The sequence below is a fragment of the Solea senegalensis genome, linkage group LG15, assembly GCF_019176455.1.
Source record: "Solea senegalensis isolate Sse05_10M linkage group LG15, IFAPA_SoseM_1, whole genome shotgun sequence".
In the NCBI taxonomy this organism is placed as follows: domain Eukaryota; kingdom Metazoa; phylum Chordata; class Actinopteri; order Pleuronectiformes; family Soleidae; genus Solea; species Solea senegalensis.
In genome coordinates this window covers 22786496-22805980 of record NC_058035.1, presented here as the reverse complement: position 1 = coordinate 22805980, position 19485 = coordinate 22786496, and the positions used below count along the sequence as shown (strand labels likewise).

General features: G+C 44.4%; 1 protein-coding gene across 4 annotated transcripts; it reads left to right on the top strand.

Moving 5' to 3' along the window:
• Positions 1-3772: 3772 nt before the first annotated feature.
• Positions 3773-18094, top strand: tjap1 (tight junction associated protein 1 (peripheral)). 4 transcript variants are annotated; one of them, XM_044046587.1, is made up of 11 exons: positions 3773-4101; positions 6648-6747; positions 8160-8327; positions 11119-11147; positions 11256-11417; positions 11608-11674; positions 12158-12187; positions 13205-13312; positions 16200-16283; positions 16501-17208; positions 17284-18094. In XM_044046587.1, the coding sequence occupies exons 3-11, from the start codon at positions 8208-8210 to the stop codon at positions 17926-17928; spliced, it is 1953 nt and encodes a 650-aa protein (XP_043902522.1). In that variant the 5' UTR covers positions 3773-4101; positions 6648-6747; positions 8160-8207; the 3' UTR covers positions 17929-18094. The 4 variants fall into 4 exon arrangements, with proteins under 4 accessions (XP_043902522.1, XP_043902523.1, XP_043902520.1 ...); XM_044046588.1 differs by lacking the exon at positions 12158-12187; XM_044046585.1 differs by lacking the exons at positions 3773-4101; positions 6648-6747; positions 8160-8327 and adding an exon at positions 8339-9587.
• Positions 18095-19485: the final 1391 nt, after the last annotated feature.

Sequence of the window (19485 nt, the reverse complement as noted above, 5' to 3'; positions counted from 1 at the left end):
GACAGAATCATTCACTGTACCACTTTACTGTTTTGGGATAAACACACACACACACACACACAGGCTGTTTCTCAATATCCATACTTGTGCGTACTTGTGCGTACTTGTGCGTACTTGTGCGTACTTGTGTACTCCCGTACTTGTGAAAACGTCACCAGCCTCAGTCCAAGTGCTGTTCCAATTCTCAAGTAAGTGAACAGCGAGGACGGTTCTCAAACCCGGAGGTGTTCTGGCTCCGCCCATTTTTTACCAAGTATACATCGTAGGTGACTTAAGCACACTTGGGATGGCCATGTATCCCAGAATGCATTTCGGCGGAGCATAGCAGCAGATAATAGTGATGACTTTATGAACGTCTTTGTAAATAAAATAACATCAATTAGAGAAAAAATTGATCATCTCCTCCCTCATATTGGGACTGACTCATCTTCTAGCACAAGAGCTTTAGAAGCACCAGGTGCACAGTTAGACAGTTTCTCCCCTATAGATCTCCCTGAGTTAACATCATTAGTTTCATCATCTAAGCCATCAACCTGTCAGTTAGATCCTATCCCCACCAAACTGTTTAAAGATGTGTTTCCTTTAATTAACAGCTCTATATTAACTCAAATTAATCTATCCTTATTAACTGGATATGTGCCCCAAACGTTTAAAGTAGCAGTTATTAAACCCCTTCTAAAAAAAGCGACCCTTGACCCAGATATTTTAGCTAATTACCGACCTATATCTAATCTTCCCTTTGTTTGTAAAATCTTAGAATGCTAATCAATGATGTGAATATTTGCGCATTAATGGCCTGTTTGAAGATTTTCAGTCAGGTTTTAGATTAAACCATAGCACAGAAACAGCACTAGTTAAAGTTAGTAACTCAGATAATGGTCTAGTTTCTTTACTTGTCCTGTTAGATCTTAGTGCTGCATTTGACACCATTGATCATAATATTCTACTGCAGAGATTGGAGCAGACTCTTGGTATCACAGGTGCTGCCCTCTGCTGGTTTAAATCATACTTATCTGATAGATTCCAGTTTGTTCACGTTAATGATAAAGCCTCACTACAAACACAAGTTAATTGTGGAGTTCCACAAGGCTCAGTGCTTGGGCACTGAGCCTTGTGGGTGGAGCCAGTGCACTGGCTCCACCCACAGTTTAGAATTCAATTTAAAATCCTCCTCCTCACGTACAAAGCACTTAATGGTCAGGCCCCTTCATACCTGAAAGACCTAGTCTTACCCTATCACCCTAACAGACCACTTAGGTCACAAAAGACAGGTTTACTTGTGGTTCCCAGAGTCTGTAAGAGTAGAATGGGAGGCAGAGCCTTTAGTTACCAGGCTCCTCCTCTCCTGTGGAACCAGATTCCAATGATAGTTCGGGAGGCGGAGCCTCTCTCTGTATTTAAAGTTAAACTTAAAACTTTCCTTTTTGATAAAGCTTATAGTTAGAGCTGGTCCAGGGTTCCCTGGACCATCTCTTAGTTCTGCTGCTATAGAACTAAACTGCTGGGGGATTTTCCTGTGGTACACACACATTCACTCTCTCACACTCAGGGTATGAATATGACTTTTTATATGTCATTAACCTTGTCTCTTTCTCTTCCTAGTTTGTGTCTTTCCTTCCTTCTCTCTCTGTATTCTCATCATGCAGGTTGCAGGATCCAGATCCAGTTTTCGAGGCTATCCATATCATACATATCATCACCATTATTATTGTGCTATAATTAAAAAGTCGATATCAGTAACTGTATAAACTTGTAACCTGATACAGTTGTTGTGTATCTGCTGCTGGTCTCCCTCTCTCTCTTCTGTCTCTCCCTCATCTCCCTCTTGTCCTTTCTCTCCCCCCTTTCTGTCCCCCACCTCTCCGCTGTCCCCCATTTTCCTTTCACCCCAACCGGTCGAGGCACATCTCTGAGTCTGGTTCTGTCAGAGTTTTTTCTCTCCACTGATGCCTAGTGTTTGCTCATTGTGTGAACTGTTGTGTTTCTCTGCTCTCCTTGATGTTGTCTATGTACAGACCTGAGATCATGTATGTTATGATTTGGCGCTATACAAATAACATTGAATTGTAAATTTAACTCTGAAATAAATATTTTTCTTTGTCCCTGAACAAAGTTTTAAGATAATTTGAGGCGAGAAATGAGTCATTTAGAATTCAAACATGTGGTTTATGTATTAAGATCTGACGTATTTATAGTTGGTCAGAGGTGATAAGCTCCGCCTCTGCGGATGCTCCATGCTCACTGTGCCCGGCACAGAGCAGCGTGACCTCGGCCTGTCCTGATGACATCATGACGTCTCTGTCATTAGATGCTTGGTGTGATCCATAGATTTGTTGTTGACGTGTTATTTTTCTCATAAACAAACAAACATACAGAAGACAGGACCAAACAAAACAACAACAACAACAAGCTGGGAATAACAACACAAAAACCAAAAAACCAAACAGGGTGATCAGTTCCAGGCAGATGTTATTTTGTTTTTAATGGAAACGTTTTGACTTGACAGTTTGAAAGTTTGTATATTAGTCATCATCAGTCATCATCTAACCGCTTTATCCTCCACCAGAGGGTCGCGGGGGGTGCTGTGCCAATCTCAGCTACATCGGGCGATAGGCGGGGTACACCCTGGACAGTTCGCCAGTCCATCGCAGGGCCACACACAACTAGAGACAAACAACCATTCACTCTCACACTCACTCCTACGGTCAATTTAGAGTGTCCAATTCACCTAATCCCCACATTGCATGTTTTTGGACTGTGGGAGGAAGCCGGAGAACCCGGAGAGAACCCACGCACACACGGGGAGAACATGCAAACTCCATGCAGAAAGGCCCTTGTTCCAACCGGGGCTCGAACCGAGTTGGAACAAGGCGAGAGTGCTAGTTTGTATATTATTAATGTTTTATTTATTTTAACTTTGAATGTTAGATTTATATTAAAGTCGCACGGTCATTGTATCTGTATTTAAATATAATATGTAAATAATAGCTATGTAGAGTAGTATATATTTGTACAAGTCATATATATACTATGCTGTAATATATCTATTTTCCACATTGTATTATTTGTATTGTATATTTTAATAGAAATAAATTAATAAATGAAGTTAAATATTTAAAATGTAAAAACAATAACATGTATATGCATTTATTAAAAGTATTTCATATGTTCATTTATCAAAACTGTAGGTGGCGGTAAAGAGGCTGCAGCACCAGCCACCATTCAAACAGCAGAACAATACATACATACTTGCTTACTTGAGTATTGAGAAACAACCACATACTTGTGTACTCCCGTACTTGGCAAGTATATACTCCCAGCGTACTTCTCAAGTATATACTTACTTACTTAGTGCCACCTACTGACTGTCTGGAAAATTACAATATTACATGTGTATTTGTGTCATGTGTTATACTGGAATATAATATAATACAATACAATACAATATAATATGATATAATTAATATATGTAATATAATATAATATAATATAATATGATATGATATGATATGATATAATGTAATGTAATGTAATGTAATGTGATGTAATGTGATGTAATGTAATGTAATGTAATGTGATGTGATGTAATGTAATATAATATAATATAATATAATATAATATAATATAATATAATATAATATGACATGATATGATATGATATGATATGATATAATATAATATAATATAATATAATGTATTATAATGTACGTCAGCACGTAAGGCGTGGGGCGAGGAGGGGGGGCTAGTTTATACTAGGGTCGGGATTCCTGAGGATTACCCATCATGCCCCGCGGGTAAAGATGGCGACATCTGAGTGGAGAAGATCAACTTTATCCTCCCGGCTCTGAACGCTTCTCCTCTCGGACGCGTTGCTTCTCCTCCCGCTTCCCGCCGCCGCTACCTGCCCGAATCCTTCGCCTATGGACCGCGGCTTCTTCCCGGCCTCCGATCAGAGCGTAGTCCCCCGTCCTCCCTCCCTCTCCCCCCTCTCCTCGCCCCGGCGGAGCAGCGAGGCAGCGGCTAAAGTTTCCTCTCGTCTTCGCTCTCCGGGGGCTTGTTGGCGGAGATAAGCCGAACCGGGCCGCGCAGAGGCCGTCTCAGGTAAGTGACAGAGCGCATTAGCTGCGGTCAGTTAGCGGGGAGGAGGCTCGATACTGTCGGTGCCGTCTGTGAGTGACAGCTGGGGAAGTGGGCCACAGTCAGAGCCGAGCCTGTCTCAGCGGGTCCAGGTCCAAACCGAGTCCAGGATCGCCGACGGAGGGTGTATGTGTGTCTGTCATAAACACTGACCTTGTCAGGACCAGTAGACCAAAACCTGTTCCTAATGATGCAGAACCGAATTTCTGTAAGGTTTCTGACGAGAAGATCTGAATTGTGGTTACATTAAGGTTAGGGTTAGTCATTAACTGGTTATGGTTAAGGTTAGTGCCTTGTGTTAGCCTTTTAGACGCTTAATTATTGATTCAGTCACTGATAATCAGTTTACTCAGAACATTTCTTTGTTTAAGTTGTTAGTTACTAGTTATTTGCTCAGTAAACTAAGTAATTAACAGTTAATAATAATTATGAAGAAATGAAAACATGTCTGAGCTCATCAGAGAAAACTGTTAGCACAGCGACATTATGGCTAAAAACAAACCATAATGCAACACAGCAGTCCTGGTTCTGGTCTGGACCCTGCTAGTCCGGCCCCTGCTGGTCTGGACGTGCTAACATGTTTACTTGTGGGTTAACAACAAGTCATAAACTGATGTAATTCACCTTTAATTAAATTATATTTAGGGCAGAAATCTGTATTTTCAATTCATTGAATCTGAATGTTTTGTATGTTTTGTGTAAATTTGAGTTGTTTGTCTGCCTTTTTTGTCTCAGTCTGTAATATTAGTTTTATTCATATATTTCTTAGCTGGGCAGACTTTTTCTGCAGCAGGTGATGACAAAATTTAAAACCTACATCAAAAAGTGCATTTAAAAAAATAATAAAAATCTCTTAGTCACACCTGTCTTTCACAGTAAGACAGTTAGCTGTAAGTCTTAAACATTAAAATGAAACGTGTTTGTGCATCAAATCAAAAAGGTGCACGATATTAGCGTTTGTTTCTCTTTGAAATAAGATAAACATTATGTCATAATACGACCCACAAACAAAACAAAAGAACTGCTATCAAACCTGTCAAACTGCTGCAGGAGCAGTGAAAATTGTTTCTCTAGTTATTTCTTCGCTTATTTCTGGTGTTACCACAGGTTGGGCCACAAAGAAGTTGGTTATGGGCTGCATGTGGCCCGCGTGCCACTATTTGGGGATGCAGTGTAATGTTTGTGGCTTGGTATATGATGGCTAATGTATTTTAGTAGTCGGTCTGTAACTATTTGTTGGGCTGTTTTTAAATCTGTAACAAAATACATCAAACTGTAGTTTATGACGGTGTGATGACCTGAGACCTGCGCTCACCTCACCAATGATTCCCGGGAGGCTGCTTGTCTTATCGTCACTATGGGTTTATAAAGTTACCGATAAATGTGATGAACACATGAATTAGAGTGAAACAAATCTGGAGTTATAAAATTACATTTAACACGTTGTTATTGTTCCTAATAATATGATTGTGAGTCTGCAGGTTTTCTGACCTGACTTTATTTTAATATTTTATGATTATTATATTTATCATAAATTATAATTATAATGATAAGTTAGCTTTATTTATAAACCACCTACAGAAACAGTTAGTAATGTGAACTAGCAATGAGACCAAAATCATGTTCATGGTTAATATTCAATGGAATTGTTTTTTTAATCATCATAAAAGTACTTACTGTTGTCATTATTTTCTTGAACAATAATATATAAAATCCCTGAGTCATGTGACAGTGATTATCATACAGTTTATCAAAGAAAACAACATCATTCCTGTAACAACACATATAAACTAATATTCACAGTCAATGAAATGAACCATTAAATGGATCATTTTAACTGTAATGACGTCATTATACTTTTCACTTAACTGTGTTCACTATCGTTGGTTTTGACATTGATTTACAAATCCATGGTTTAAAGACCGAAGCTAACGTAGAATCGGTTTTCATGAAATCCGCTTGTGCACGTCAGTAGCGTACTCCCATCATGCTTTTCACTGTTCATGGACGCATCGAGCAAGTCGAGAATGTGCACGTTCACATAGCCCAGAGGCATTATGGGAGTAACACTACTGCTCATGCTCTACACAACCCGGAAATAAACGGAAGTCAGAAACTTTTTTTTGGCATATGTGCTACTCCATAGGAATGAACGGAGCCAAAGGGGCGGTGCTCTATCCAGTTCTTGTAATACATCCATGCAGGTTAGCCTCTGTGTTTAGCCTGGGTTACTGTAGCCAGGTTAGCCTCTGTGTTTAGCCTGGGTTACTGTAGCCAGGTTAGCCTCTGTGTTTAGCCTGGTTTAGCCTCTGCCTACTAGCTTCTGTCTTAGCCTCCTGGGTTACTGTAGCCAGGTTAGCTTCTGGGTTAGCCTCTGTGTTTAGCCTGGGTTAGCCTCTGTGTTTGGCCCGCGTTAGCCTCTGTGTTTAGCCTGTGTTAGCCTGGGTTCTGGTCACTTCTCAGCAGGTGTTGAATCATGTTTTTTTCCTGTCCTCCATCTTGTGTTTCAGGTTGTCAGAAGCCTGAGGCTCACATGTCCAGAGGAGACAAGGACAAGACTGTGGACTGACTGAGACACAGGATGAAGAGTTTTCTGTGGTGACGTACGAAGTGAGGATCTGTTACACACACACACACACACACACACACACACACACTTCCTGTTTTAATGGAGCACTTTCACCTGAGCTCAGAATAAAACCATCAGCGTCTCGTTGATGGACACTTGTCACAGGACACGGCAGGTGCATTAACTCCTTAACAATCTCCCCTGTAACCATGGAGACCAGTTGAAATGATGACTCGGCAGTTTCCAGTCATCATATTATTTTTTTCAGCTCTCAGTTCAGATCTAACACTGCTGCAAACCTGAACTTGCGATGTCACTTTCTGTCACCATTCATGTCCACGCACACACACAAGAACATGAAGTGTGTGTGTGCAGGAGGAGGAGGAAGAAACAAAGGGGGGGAGAAAGAGGAGAGGATAAAGGGGAAAAGGAGATGAGACGAGAACATGAGGGCAGAAAGAAGGATATAAATAATAGAAGAGAGAAATGCAGTGAAAGAAAGTCAAGGACAAAGTGGAAGGAAAAAAAAAGTCTGTGTGCGTGCATGTCGATTCATAATTGTAATTGTGGTCAAAAGCAAATGTAAGGAAAACACTGCTGCGTTATTTACATTTACAGTGTCGTCACCTTTGTGTTGTCTCATATTTTTACTGATACTTTTCTCGATTCACCGAACACTTGTTTAGTCTGTAAAACACAAAAATGTTCATCAGTGTGATGATTGAGTTTGAATGATTTCTTTGTTTTATGGAGCAAAGAAACCAGAAAATATTCACATTTAAAAAGCTGATAGTGATTGATGAATGAATAATGAATAATTTGTTTATGTATATAAAAAACACCTTCACCCTGATGCTACCGTTAGCATGTTAGCTGTCACTGCTCTGCACTGTGTCAGCCTAATGCTGACATGCTAATGTTAGCCTGGTTTTGATCAATGGAGCTGCACTTCCTGTTCTGGAAATAAACAGAGATCGATGTGTCGCCTCAGGCCGACACACACACACACACACACACTCACTCACTCACACACTCACACACTCACTCACTCACTATCTAAGTGAGGACACCTCATAGACATCACTACCCCTTATCTTAACCATAACCATCACAACTAAGTAACTAACCCTTAACCTAAACCTAATGCTAATCCTGGAAAACCTCTTTAAGATTGTGGGGCTCAAACAAAGTGTCCCTACAAAGAGATAAATACAACTACACACACACACACACACACATGCACACACATGCACTAGGCATGTTAACGAGGGGTGAGCGAGTATTGATCTGCACAGAGAAAAAGAGAGAGAGCGAGAGTGTGTGTGAGGGAGTCAGAGTCCAGTTGTGTTCGGTGTGAGGTGGTGGGCAGTTGTGGTTCAATCAGCTGGTGTTTGTGGCGTGGTTTTCTATCATCATCATCATCATCGTCGTTGTCTTCTACTTCATCTGTCAGGGCCAACACATCGACAGGAAGTATACCAGGAAGGAAATCACGTCCAGGATGACGAGTGCCGTTCCAGCCAGGAAGCCGTACCGTAAGGCTCCCCCACAGCACCGTGAGAGCCGCCACGCCATGCCTGTTGCTCCGCCCCCACCTGCACTGCAGCCCGATATCAATCAGGTAAACAAACGCATGTTAAACACAACTCCACCCTCATTTCAGCAACTTGCCCACTTCCCGGCCACCGTTAAACGCTCGCAGGACGCCGGTCCACGAGACGGCGTCCTGGCATCTGAGCTCTTGCAGTCGGACACTGAGCTGGACGTCTCTAGTCTGTCCAGTCTGGAGATCTGTGTTCCACTGCCGCTCAACTCCAGGAGCCAGGACTGCCGACCAAACCGCACAAGAACCAGAGTAGGGGGCGGCTTGGCAGCTGACCGCAGTGCCTCAAGTCCTCACCATCCCTCGAGTCCTCACTGTACCTCGAATCCTCGCCGTCCCTCGAGTCCTCACCGTACCTTGAGTCCTCGCCGTCCCTCGAGTCCTCGCCGTACCAAAAGTCCTCACCGTCCCTCGAGTCCTCACCGTACCTTGAGTCCTCGCTGTACCGCGAGTCCTCGCCGTACCACGAGTCCTCACCGTACCTCCAGTCCTCGCAGTTCCTCAAGTACTCACCGTACCTCCAGACCCCGCTGTGCTTCAAGTCCTCTCAGTCCTACAAGTCCTTGTCGTGCCTCGAGGACTACAGGAAACCACTCTACCTCTGATTGCTGCTTTGCTGCAACACGGAAACAGACACAGTCTGGCACCTGGACTCAGAGCGCTGCCCCTCCGAAGGGTATCCTGAAACAGCCGACCTCACCGATCGTGGAACACACCTATGATGTCATCAAAGAGTCAAAATCAGTGGAACTGTTGGACGATGAACGAGGACGTTGCAGTGCTAACCTTCCAACTCGCTTGATAGAGTGGGCGGAACAGCGGGCGTCGGCTTCGCAGCGCTCATCCTTGTCGCCGTCGCCCGTGAGGACAGACTGGAACTGGAAGATGCAGGTTCTGGAGGAAAAAGTCCGCTTCTCCAACTTTCTGGATGAGATCACCTGCCGGGTAATGAGCCCTGCCCACCTCACTCTACTGGGCAGGTCACCCTCCAGAGAGGCAGGAAGCCCCACCCCTCAGCGCAGACATTCTAGTCGCTGCCCCTCGCTCAGGAAGCAGCAGACGGACCGGGGTCAGCGCTGGGACGACTGGGAGGCGACGCTGCAGCGACCTGACGGATGGTACCGGCTCCTGCAGGGGAAGGGGATGGGGCAGCAGGGTGACATTACAGAGGAGGTGGGGCCTAAAGAGGAGGTTTTGAGGTTTAATCGAGGAGTAAATATGGAGATTGAGGAGAACAGATACCCCGCCTCCAATCTGTCTTTGCTGAGCCACATCAAGGTAGGTCAGAGGGGGAAGGCCCCTCCCCCTCCTCAACTGTGCTCCTCCCCCTCCACACCTGTGCCCCTCCCCTTCACTCTGAGTGGAGTGCATAACAGTTTATCAGAAAATCACTCAGCTGTGACTCAGCTGTATTTAAGTGATGACTCGGCTATATTTAAGTCATGACAGCTATATTTAAGTCATGACGGCTATATTTAAGTCATAACTCGGCTATATTTAAGTCATGACTCGGCTGTATTTAAGACATGACTCGGCTGTATTTAAGACATGACAGCTATATTTAAGTCATGACTCGGCTATATTTAAGTCATGACAGTTATATTTAAGTCATGACTCGGCTATATTTAAGTCATAAGCTATATTTAAGTCATGACAGCTATATTTAAGTCATGATCGGATAAGTCATGACAGCTATATTTAAGTCATGACGGCTATATTTAAGTCATGACTCGGCTGTATTGAAGTCATGACAGCTATATTTAAGTCATGACTCGGCTATATTTTAGTCATGACTCGGCTTTATTTAAGTCATGACTCGGCTGTATTTTTAAGTCATGACTCAGCTGTATTGAAGTCATGACGGCTATATGTAAGTCATGACTCGCTATATTTAAGTCATGACTGGCTGTTTTAAGTCATGACTCAGCTATATTTAAGTCATGACAGCTATATGTAAGTCATGACTCGACTGTATTTAAGTCATGACGGCTATATTTAAGTCATGACTCGGCTGTATTTAAGTCATGACTCGGCTATATTTAAGTCATAACAACTATATGTAAGTCATGACTTGGCTATATTTAAGTCATGACAGCTATATTTAAGTCATGACTCGGCTGTATTAAAGTCATGAAAGCTATATTTAAGTCATGACTCGGGTGTATTTTTAAGTCATGACAGCTATATGTAAGTCATGACTCGACTGTATATAAGTCATGACGGCTATATTTAAGTCATGACTCGGCTGTATTTAAGTCATGACTCGGCTGTATTGAAGCTACAGCTTGCCTAAAACACATTTTTTGTTGAAAATATTCACATTTCTAAAGCTGAAAATGTGTTTTAATGATTAAAAACACTCAATTAATCTTAGATGATTAATTTAATAATGGATTATTGTCCCTGTGGTCAGGTGTTTGATTGACAGGTGGACGTCACCTGACCTGACATCAGTCGTAGGCTTTTATTTCTCTTTTCCATTGGTGACCGCGCGTGAGCAGAATGCTGCCCTCTGATTGGCTCCTGAGCTGACTCTGATTGATTACCGCTCCGTCAGTCAACGCCCTGCTGCATGCTGGGACATCGGCTCACATCCGTGATGTCGATTTATTGAATCTTCCTGACCTGACGCCTCTGAACGTGTCACATGACCATTATTAGTCATGTGATCAGAAACCTATTTGATTTGTGATTGATTGATAGTTGGTGACATGAATAAAACTCTGTATGTAGTAAATGTAAATGTAATTGATTGGTTTATTTGACAGTTATTGATGAGGTGTGTGTGTGTGTGTGTGTTCTGTTGCAGGAGGTTTTATCAGACTCTGACAGGATCAGGTCAGTCTCTGTCTCTCTGTCAATCATCAATAATCATCTATAATCAATAACCACAACAGTCTAGTCATGTGACCTGACTGTCTCTGACTGTCGCCTCCCATTATCCAGAATCCTCCAGCAGCAGAATGAGGACCTGCGGCGCCGCCTCTCTCTCTCCACACACAAGATGGAGGCCATGGAGGCGGAGTTTGATGGCAGCCGTCACTACATGGAGGCGGAGCTCAGCCGCACCAGAGACGACCTGGACAAGATGAGGGACAAGTTCCGCAGGTGACCTATGACCTATGACCTGGTTGGTTTAATAAACCTGGTTGGTTTAATAAATGAAGCTATAATTCAGCCATGACTCAGCTAACAGTTTTCTGTGTGTGTGTGTGTGTGTGTGTGTGTGTGTGCGTGTGTGCGTGCGTGTGCGTGCGTGTGTGTGCGTGTGCGTGCGTGTGCGTGCGCGCGCACACAGACTCCAGAACAGCTACACAGCGTCACAGAGAACAAACCAGGATCTGGAGGAGAAACTTCACGCTCTGGTAAACAATGACCTTTGACCTGTTCCACTTTCACAGTCAGTGACACAGGATTTATCAATATTATTATTGATTGACTAATATTTGCTTTATTTGTGAATGTGTGTGTGTGTGTGATCAATGACCAAAGGAAAACACTCTGACAGTGTATTGATTAACTGTGGTAAAGTGGATTTGACTGACAGCAGGGCAGTTGCCATGGGCAACAGAGCACTTTTATTGTGAAAATATCAACCGTGTGATGAACTGCAGGAGAAAGACTTTTATTTAATAAAAAAACGTATTGATCATCTCTCTGATGAATATTAAAATCTGTGATGACGTGACCTGTTTGTTTGTTTGTTTGTTTGAAACCAAACTTCCTGTTTGTCTGTTTGTCCGTCTCGTCTGACGTCGCTCTTCATCTTCTCTCCTCTTCTTCTCTCGCTGCTCTCTGACGGACTGACTCATCTTCATCACCTGTTTCATCCTCCTCATCCTCGCCAGGCTGCCGTCAGCCAGACATGGGTTCATGCAGTTGCGTTTCCTTCATCCTCCTCCTCCTCCTCCTCCTCCTCTCATTCTGACGACACAAACACTGAGTCCTGACAAACAAACATGGATGAACAATATTTGACTTTTTGTGCAGAGATCATTTCATCTCTTCTGTAGAGGAAGAATAAGAATTCATCTTTTTTTCAAAGCTGTAGAGGGCACTAGCAGAGGGTTAGCCCAATCCTAGCAGAGGGTTAGCCTAACGCTAGCAGAGGATTAGCCTAACGCTAGCAGCGGTCTCAGTTTATTCAGTGACCGTCTCAGTCAGTAGTTCAGTGGTTAGTTAGTTCAGGTGATCTACAGATGTTTGCCGATATCTGATTTGATTTTAAAGCCAATATCTGCTGATACGATAATATTGTGCATCCGAATATTTTCACGTTTTCCTGGAATATTCATGGCCTTTTAAAGTCAGGACTTGTGTTCTGTGTCTGATTTTGGTTATTAGATGAAACAACAGTGAATAAAGTGTTGACAGTGCACACACACACAGTATTTTAATGTGTTTTTTTCCTCATTTAAATTTTGAATTGTCCCTTTAATGCTAACAGTATTAGCATGTGTTTGTGCCTAATTTAATTGAAATCTTCACGATTAGCCTTTTAGTGCTAACTAACTTGTGTTAGCCTGTGTTAGCTCCTCATTTTAATTGAATCTTCAGGGTTTAATGCTAACTGTGTTAGCCTGTGTTAGCTTGCTGGCTGATTGTCTTGTTGTTTTTTGCGCTCTAAAAATCCAGATGAAAACATTTCATCTTCGATTGGCACGTCATCAATCACATCCCATGATGCATCTGTGACGTGCCGCGGTCACATGATCGGGGGAAACGGCTGCTAAAACACTGTGAAATATCAAAATACTTGAAGATCATGTGATCAGAATGTAGATGTTTTTTGTTTTTTTTCTCCCCCCTCGTCCCTCTTGCTTAAGCTCCGCCTCCTGACCGACCAACTGTCTGAGCTTTGATTGATTGACAGCTGGCGTTGTGTCCCCTCACAGCTACGGAAGGTGGAGAGGGACAAAAAGACGATGGACCTGGAGATCGTGGAGCTCACCAACAAACTGCTCGACGCCAAGAACACCATCGACCGCCTGGAGGAGCTCAACGTGAGTTTCTTTACAAACAACAACGCAAGTTTGTTTCTTTACGTCGGTAAATAAACAATAACGCAAGTTTGTTTCTTTACGTCGGTAAATAAACAACAACGCAAGTTTGTTTCTTTACGTCGATAAATAAACAACAACGCAAGTTTGTTTCTTTATGTCGGTAAATAAACAACCACGCAAGTTTGTTTTCGTCGGTAAATAAACAACGACGCAAGTTTGTTTATGTCGGTAAATAAACAACGACGCAAGTTTGTTTATGTCGGTAAATAAACAACGACGCAAGTTTGTTTACGCCGGTAAATAAACAACGACGCAAGTTTGTTTACAACGGTAAATAAAAGATGCAAGTTTGTTTACGTCGGTAAATAAACAAAGATGTGAGTTTGTTTAAAGGGGACATATTATGCAAAATCAACTTTTTAACCATTTTAATACTTATATTTGGGACTCTGGAGGCCCTACCAGTCGCCAAAGTGTGGAAAAAGAATACTCAGTCATGTTTTCGTGGTCCCCCTTAGTGTAAGTATAGGTGATAAAACACTCCATGTTGAATTCCCTGCACTTATGACGTCAGCATGCGCATTTCACCACGAATGTTACCGCCCCACCAGTAAGTTTACTTGGAGAGCTCCACCTTAGCTCCACCTTGTCCCTGCGAGAGTGCAGGCGAGGGAGGAAGAGCGGTATTATGTCAACGTGGAGGGACAAGTGTGCTGTTGGTGGCTGCACAATGGAGCACAGTGTTTTACAGAGGATTTTATATATGAAGCTAATGTGCCGGATAAAGTCAGCAAACGTGTGTTCGTGTGTTCGCACCACTTCACATCACACTGCGGCCAGCGGTCGCTGTATTTAGTCACCGACGTACAAACACACACATTGTTAAGAAAAGGTCACATAGAGGTCATAACTGACCATTCTGACACATCCTAATTAAACATATTTGTTCAGTACGTCCTCCATGACCGGAGCACAGACTCAGTCTGATACAGTCACATACAGCAGCTGTTTATGCAGCGATCAGCGGTGGATCAGTGGTGCTGTCCCTAAGTGTTTTTAACTGATTTACAGTTCGGCACTGTTCGGCTCGATCCTTATGTAGGACGTCTCTTCCTGTGACGACACTCTCGCTGTTTTCTGCGCACGCTGCCATGTTGATATTGTCAGAGAACTAGTGGAGGGAGGGGGAGAGGAATGAGGGGAGGGAACAGGAGCTGAGCGAGTGAGCGCTGTAAAGAGGACAAATCAGAAACCCCCTGGAAGAAGTGGGCGTGTGTTTGCCTGTGTCTCATTTGCATATAAAGGGACCACGCACAAATCCGAGCGTTCTGAAAGGGGCGGGTTTAGCAGGGTTATTGAACTGCTATGATGCTTCATCCTTATGGTATTTTGACCAAAGCATGTCACTGACATGTTCATTAGGACATCAGGGAACTATTTTAATGGGGGAAATAGGGTATAATATGTCCCCTTTAAGTCGGTAAATAAACAACGATGCAAGTTTGTTTTTGTCGGTAAATAAACAACGACGCAAATTTGTTTACTTTGGTAAATAAACAATGACGCAATTTTGTTTAAGTCGATAAATAAACAATTACGCGAGTTTGTTTAAGTCGGTAAATAAATAACGATGTAAGATTGTTTACGTCAGTAAATAAACAACGATGATTTAAATCACTTCAGGGGGGTATTCCATCAACGTAGCTAAGAATTGCCAGACTTAGGTGTAAGCTTGAAGGTTGACTAAGCTCCACTTCCCAATCTAGCTCCAAGTCGTTCCATCAAGTGAAATCAACTGGCTCCACCTGACGCTTAGTCAAGCCTCACCTGTTAAGCCTCAACTTGTGCACGCCCACAGGGAAAATAAAAAGCCCATTCTAGTCGAGCACGGAAACTGTGAGATCTGTCATATGATTATTTCCTATAGAATGATAACCAACATTGCATTTCTTCATGTAATAATCCACCATCAATTGTATGATAAATGTGATGAGTCATGTAAAATACTTTGATTAAATGTAGCCTATTATTATCAAAAATGTAGGCAAGGCAACTTTATATAGTACATTTTAGCACAAGGTGATTCAAAGTGCTTTACATAAAATAAAATGAAAATACAACAATTCAACATATAGCATCTGGGACAAAATACAGCATGTAAACATGACAGGCTTAAATGAAAATGATATCAATTCTATACAATTGGCCATGCAGGAAATAAATGAAAGCTATCACATCGATTTGCATAACATTCAGTTGATAAATGTGATGAATATCACGTTCTATATCCTTGCTTTTCGGCATTTTTCACAGTTTCCGCGCTCGACTAGAATGGGCTTTTTATTTTCCCTGTGGGCGTGCACAAGTTGAGGCTTAACAGGTGAGGCTTGACTAAGCGTCAGGTGGAGCCAGCTGATGTCACTTGATGGAACGACTTGGAGCTAGATTGGGAAGTGGAGCTTAGTCAAGCTTCAAGTTTACACCTAAGTTTGGCAATTCTTAGCTACGTTGATGGAATACCCCCCTGGTGCTTAAAAACAACAGCAGAGGGCAGCACTGACACACAATCTACCTCAGCTGTTTGACGCTCTGCCCTTTTTTTTACAAAATAAAATGAAAAACAATGTTCCCTGTGGAATTGTTTTTATAATCCGTCCAAGCAAAACCTCTGCAGAAGCTTCTTAATAATAAAAGATCATAATAATTTGTCTTCAGTTTCATTTAAAAAATAAATAAAAAACACACTGTGAACCAGAGCCTGGAATCCTGAAGCATCCGAGTTTCAGGGAAACATTCTGGAAAAGTTTAGAAAAACACAAAAATATGCTTTAATATAGTTAATGTTCTCTGTGTGTGTGTGTGTGTGTGTGTGTGTGTGTGTCCTCAGGAGCGTTACCGTCAGGACTGTAACTTGGCCGTTCAGCTGCTCAAATGCAACAAGTCACATTTCAGGAACCACAAGTTTGCTGATGTAAGTCAATGACGTCATTCAGTCACCCAGTGATGATGTCATTCACCCAGTGATGACATCATCATGTTCAGCTTCTTAAATGTGAATATTTTCTGTTTTCTTTGCTCCATAAAACAAAAAAAATCATTAAAAACTGAACTTTTTAAAACACTATTTTCTGAACCAGATGATGAATTATCATCATCATCATCATCATTCTTATTATGGTCTGTTGCAGCTGCCGTCTGAGCTTCAGGACATGTTGAATAAACACATGAAGAGCAGCCTGCCAGAGGGAAGCCCCGCCCCCGGCGCTCAGGACCCGGACACACTCAGCCTGACTCCCGCTGACGTCGTGCCGACCTCCGTCATCGCCCGCGTCCTGGAGAAACCCGAGCCGCTGCTCCTGAACTCCGCCCAGTCCAGCAGCTGTGGCCGGCCCATTGCCGAAGACGTCTTTGTGCACGTGGACATGACGGGCTCCGCCTCCTCCGCCGCCGGCGCTGTAGCTGAGCACTGGGAGAACGGTGGCTCTCAGGAGGTCTCGCAGCAGAACGGCTCGTGTCGCAGTCAGAGCAGCCTGGACACTCAGTTGGGCGGCGAGGAGGCGGTTGCCACACCGTCCTTTGAGAAGCTGAATCCTTACCCGCCGCCGCCGCCGCCTCACCCGCTCTACCCCGGCCGCAAAGTCATCGAGTTCTCGTCGGACGACAAAGTGAAGATTCCCAAAAACTCACCGCTGCCCAACTGCACGTACGCCACGAGGCAGGCCATCTCTCTGAGCCTCGTCCAGAACGACGACGAGCGCCCGCCGCCCGCCAGCCCTGTCCCCTCCTCGTCCTCGGGCAGAGGGTTCGCGAGCCACCAGCGCACGCCGCCGTCGCACCGGGGCCTCGCCAGTGAGCCACAGTCCAGCCAGTCCAGCCCCTTCAGCAGCCCACCACAGGTAACGTCAAGCCCCGCCCACCAACACACACACGAAACAGCAATCATAAATCTAACCGTGCCCCGCCCCCTACAGGCGCCCAGCGTGCTGGCAAGCTCCGGCAGCTCGGAGGAGGATCTCCTGGCAAACTGGCAGCGGATGTTTGTGGAGAAGATGGCGCCGACGTGCGACGCTTCCCTGGTTCATCGCACGTCGTTCAGCAGTCACGCGGCACAGGACCTGCAGAGGCGGAGACAGCCGGGGGGCGGGGACTCCTCCAAACACCACAGTGCGGCGTACTCGGACGGTGAGGAGGGGTCGTCTGCGAGGAGCTGGACGCCGAGCCGCGGCTCCAGCCTCGACACGGACACCGACACTGAGCCTCGGTCCGGCAGGAGGGGGCGCTATGGCGGCAACAGCTCGGTGGAAGAGGGCGAGCGTCTGCTGAACCTGGAGGACGACTGTGGGAGCGAGGACACGGCCGTCACCATGGCAACCAGCCCCGCCAACACCCGAGGGGAGGAGTTTGACGAGGAGGAGGAGAGCTCGGCCGAGGAGAGGGACGTCCTCCCCCACGACCTGCCCTCCATCTCGCCCCGCCTCCTGGAGTTTGACCCCGCCCTGGCTGGCCCCGCCTCCTCTCAGCGGCCTCTGAAGAGTCCAAAGAGGATGGGCGTGCACCACCTGCACCGCAAAGACAGCCTGACCCGCGCCCAGGTGCAAGGCACGCTGTTGGACTGACGCCCGTCTCCCCACCCACACTGTCTCCATGGCAGCTGACCCACCCATCAAGGGTCAGAGGCCACACCCATCCAGGAAATAGCCATACTCTTCTACCGTATGCTGCAGAGCTCGCCGTGTGTGTGTGTGTCTGTCTGTGCGTGTGCGTGTGTGTGTCTCTGTGTGTGGGTGGGTGTCTGTGTGTCTGTGTGTGGTGTGTGTCTGTGTGTGTGTGTGTGTGTGTGTGTGTGCGTTCGGCATGTGTGTGTGCGCCGCGTGTGTGTGTGCGTGCGTGCACGTGTGTGCGTGCACGTGTGTCTGTCTGTGTGTCTGTCGGTGTGTGTGTGCGTCCGTCTGCGTGTCTGTCGTGTGTGTGTGTGTGTGTGTGTGTGTGTGTGTGCGTGTGTGTGTGTGTGTGTGTATAGAAACCTAATGGACGTCTTTGCCTTGTTTCCTGACCGGAGCTTTTGTTTTGGAAAAAACAATCCATATACAGACCCTCACACACGCACACACACTTCCACTCACACTCACACACACACAGTGCCTACCACTCTCTCTGGGAAAGGTTGCGAGTGTGACGCCAGGCCTGCAGAGCCTAAGACTTTTATTTTGACACCATGAATCGTTGATTTCCTGTTGTGGAGGGTAATTTAGTCACTTGACTTTGAACCTGACTAATACCACGACCACCACTCTGACTGTACCTGCAGGGGGCGGGGCTGACTGGGGGCGGAGCTTCCCTGCTTTCATCTGGAATGTAAACATCAACATTTCAGTTTGTTTTTTTTCCCGTTTGATTTTTGTCGTTTAAAAATGATTTTACTGTTTAATTTGTTCTAGATTTAGTTAGTCATGGTTTTGTTCATGTGGTCGTACAGAGGCGTGTTAGCACCCTCTTATGTTTCTCTTAGCTAACACTAACACGACTCCTTCACAGTAAAACATGTGGAGGAGCTTTTATTGTGAAAGCCTCTGTACACCTCATCACAGCCCTGATTGTGACTCACCGAGGACCAATGACTGTGATCGATCGGCTGATTGATTATGGAGTATGGATCCTGTTGATGTTTGTGTTGATCAACGATTCTTAGTCTTAACCATGAACAGATTATTGACGAGCACCAATCACAGAAATACACAGGTGCATGCTGGGACACCGGGATTAAAAAAAAAAGTTAATTTCACTTGAATGTGGAACAGCACCCCCTGCAGCCACAGGTGGTTACAGCTGTATCACTGAGATCAGGCTACATTTAGAATGAGCTTCAACTTTAAAGTTTAAAAAAATCAACAGTGAACACTGGTGATGACTCATGTGTGACATCATCACTGTTTCCATGGAAACATGAAGCGAGCAGCAGCACTGAATTATTAACATGGTTTTATTCAGAGACACACGAACGCACTGCACTCCTGTCGCTAATGCTAAATTATGAATGTCCTTTCACTTTGTGTGTGTGTGTGTGTGTGTGTGTGAGAGACTCTTCATGCATATAATTAAAGATGTCCACACGTTGCCTCATTTCAGACGAGATCACCTTCATCCCTCCTCTACGGTGGCCTGGAAGTGGAAAC

Coding starts and splice junctions, on each gene's coding strand:
- tjap1 (XM_044046585.1), top strand. CDS start 8,340: ATGTTAAACACAACTCCACCCTCATTTCAGCAACTTGCCCACTTCCCG. Junction 9,588..11,118: donor CTTTGCTGAGCCACATCAAG/GTAGGTCAGAGG, acceptor GTTCTGTTGCAG/GAGGTTTTATCAGACTCTGA. Junction 11,148..11,255: donor TCAGACTCTGACAGGATCAG/GTCAGTCTCTGT, acceptor CCCATTATCCAG/AATCCTCCAGCAGCAGAATG.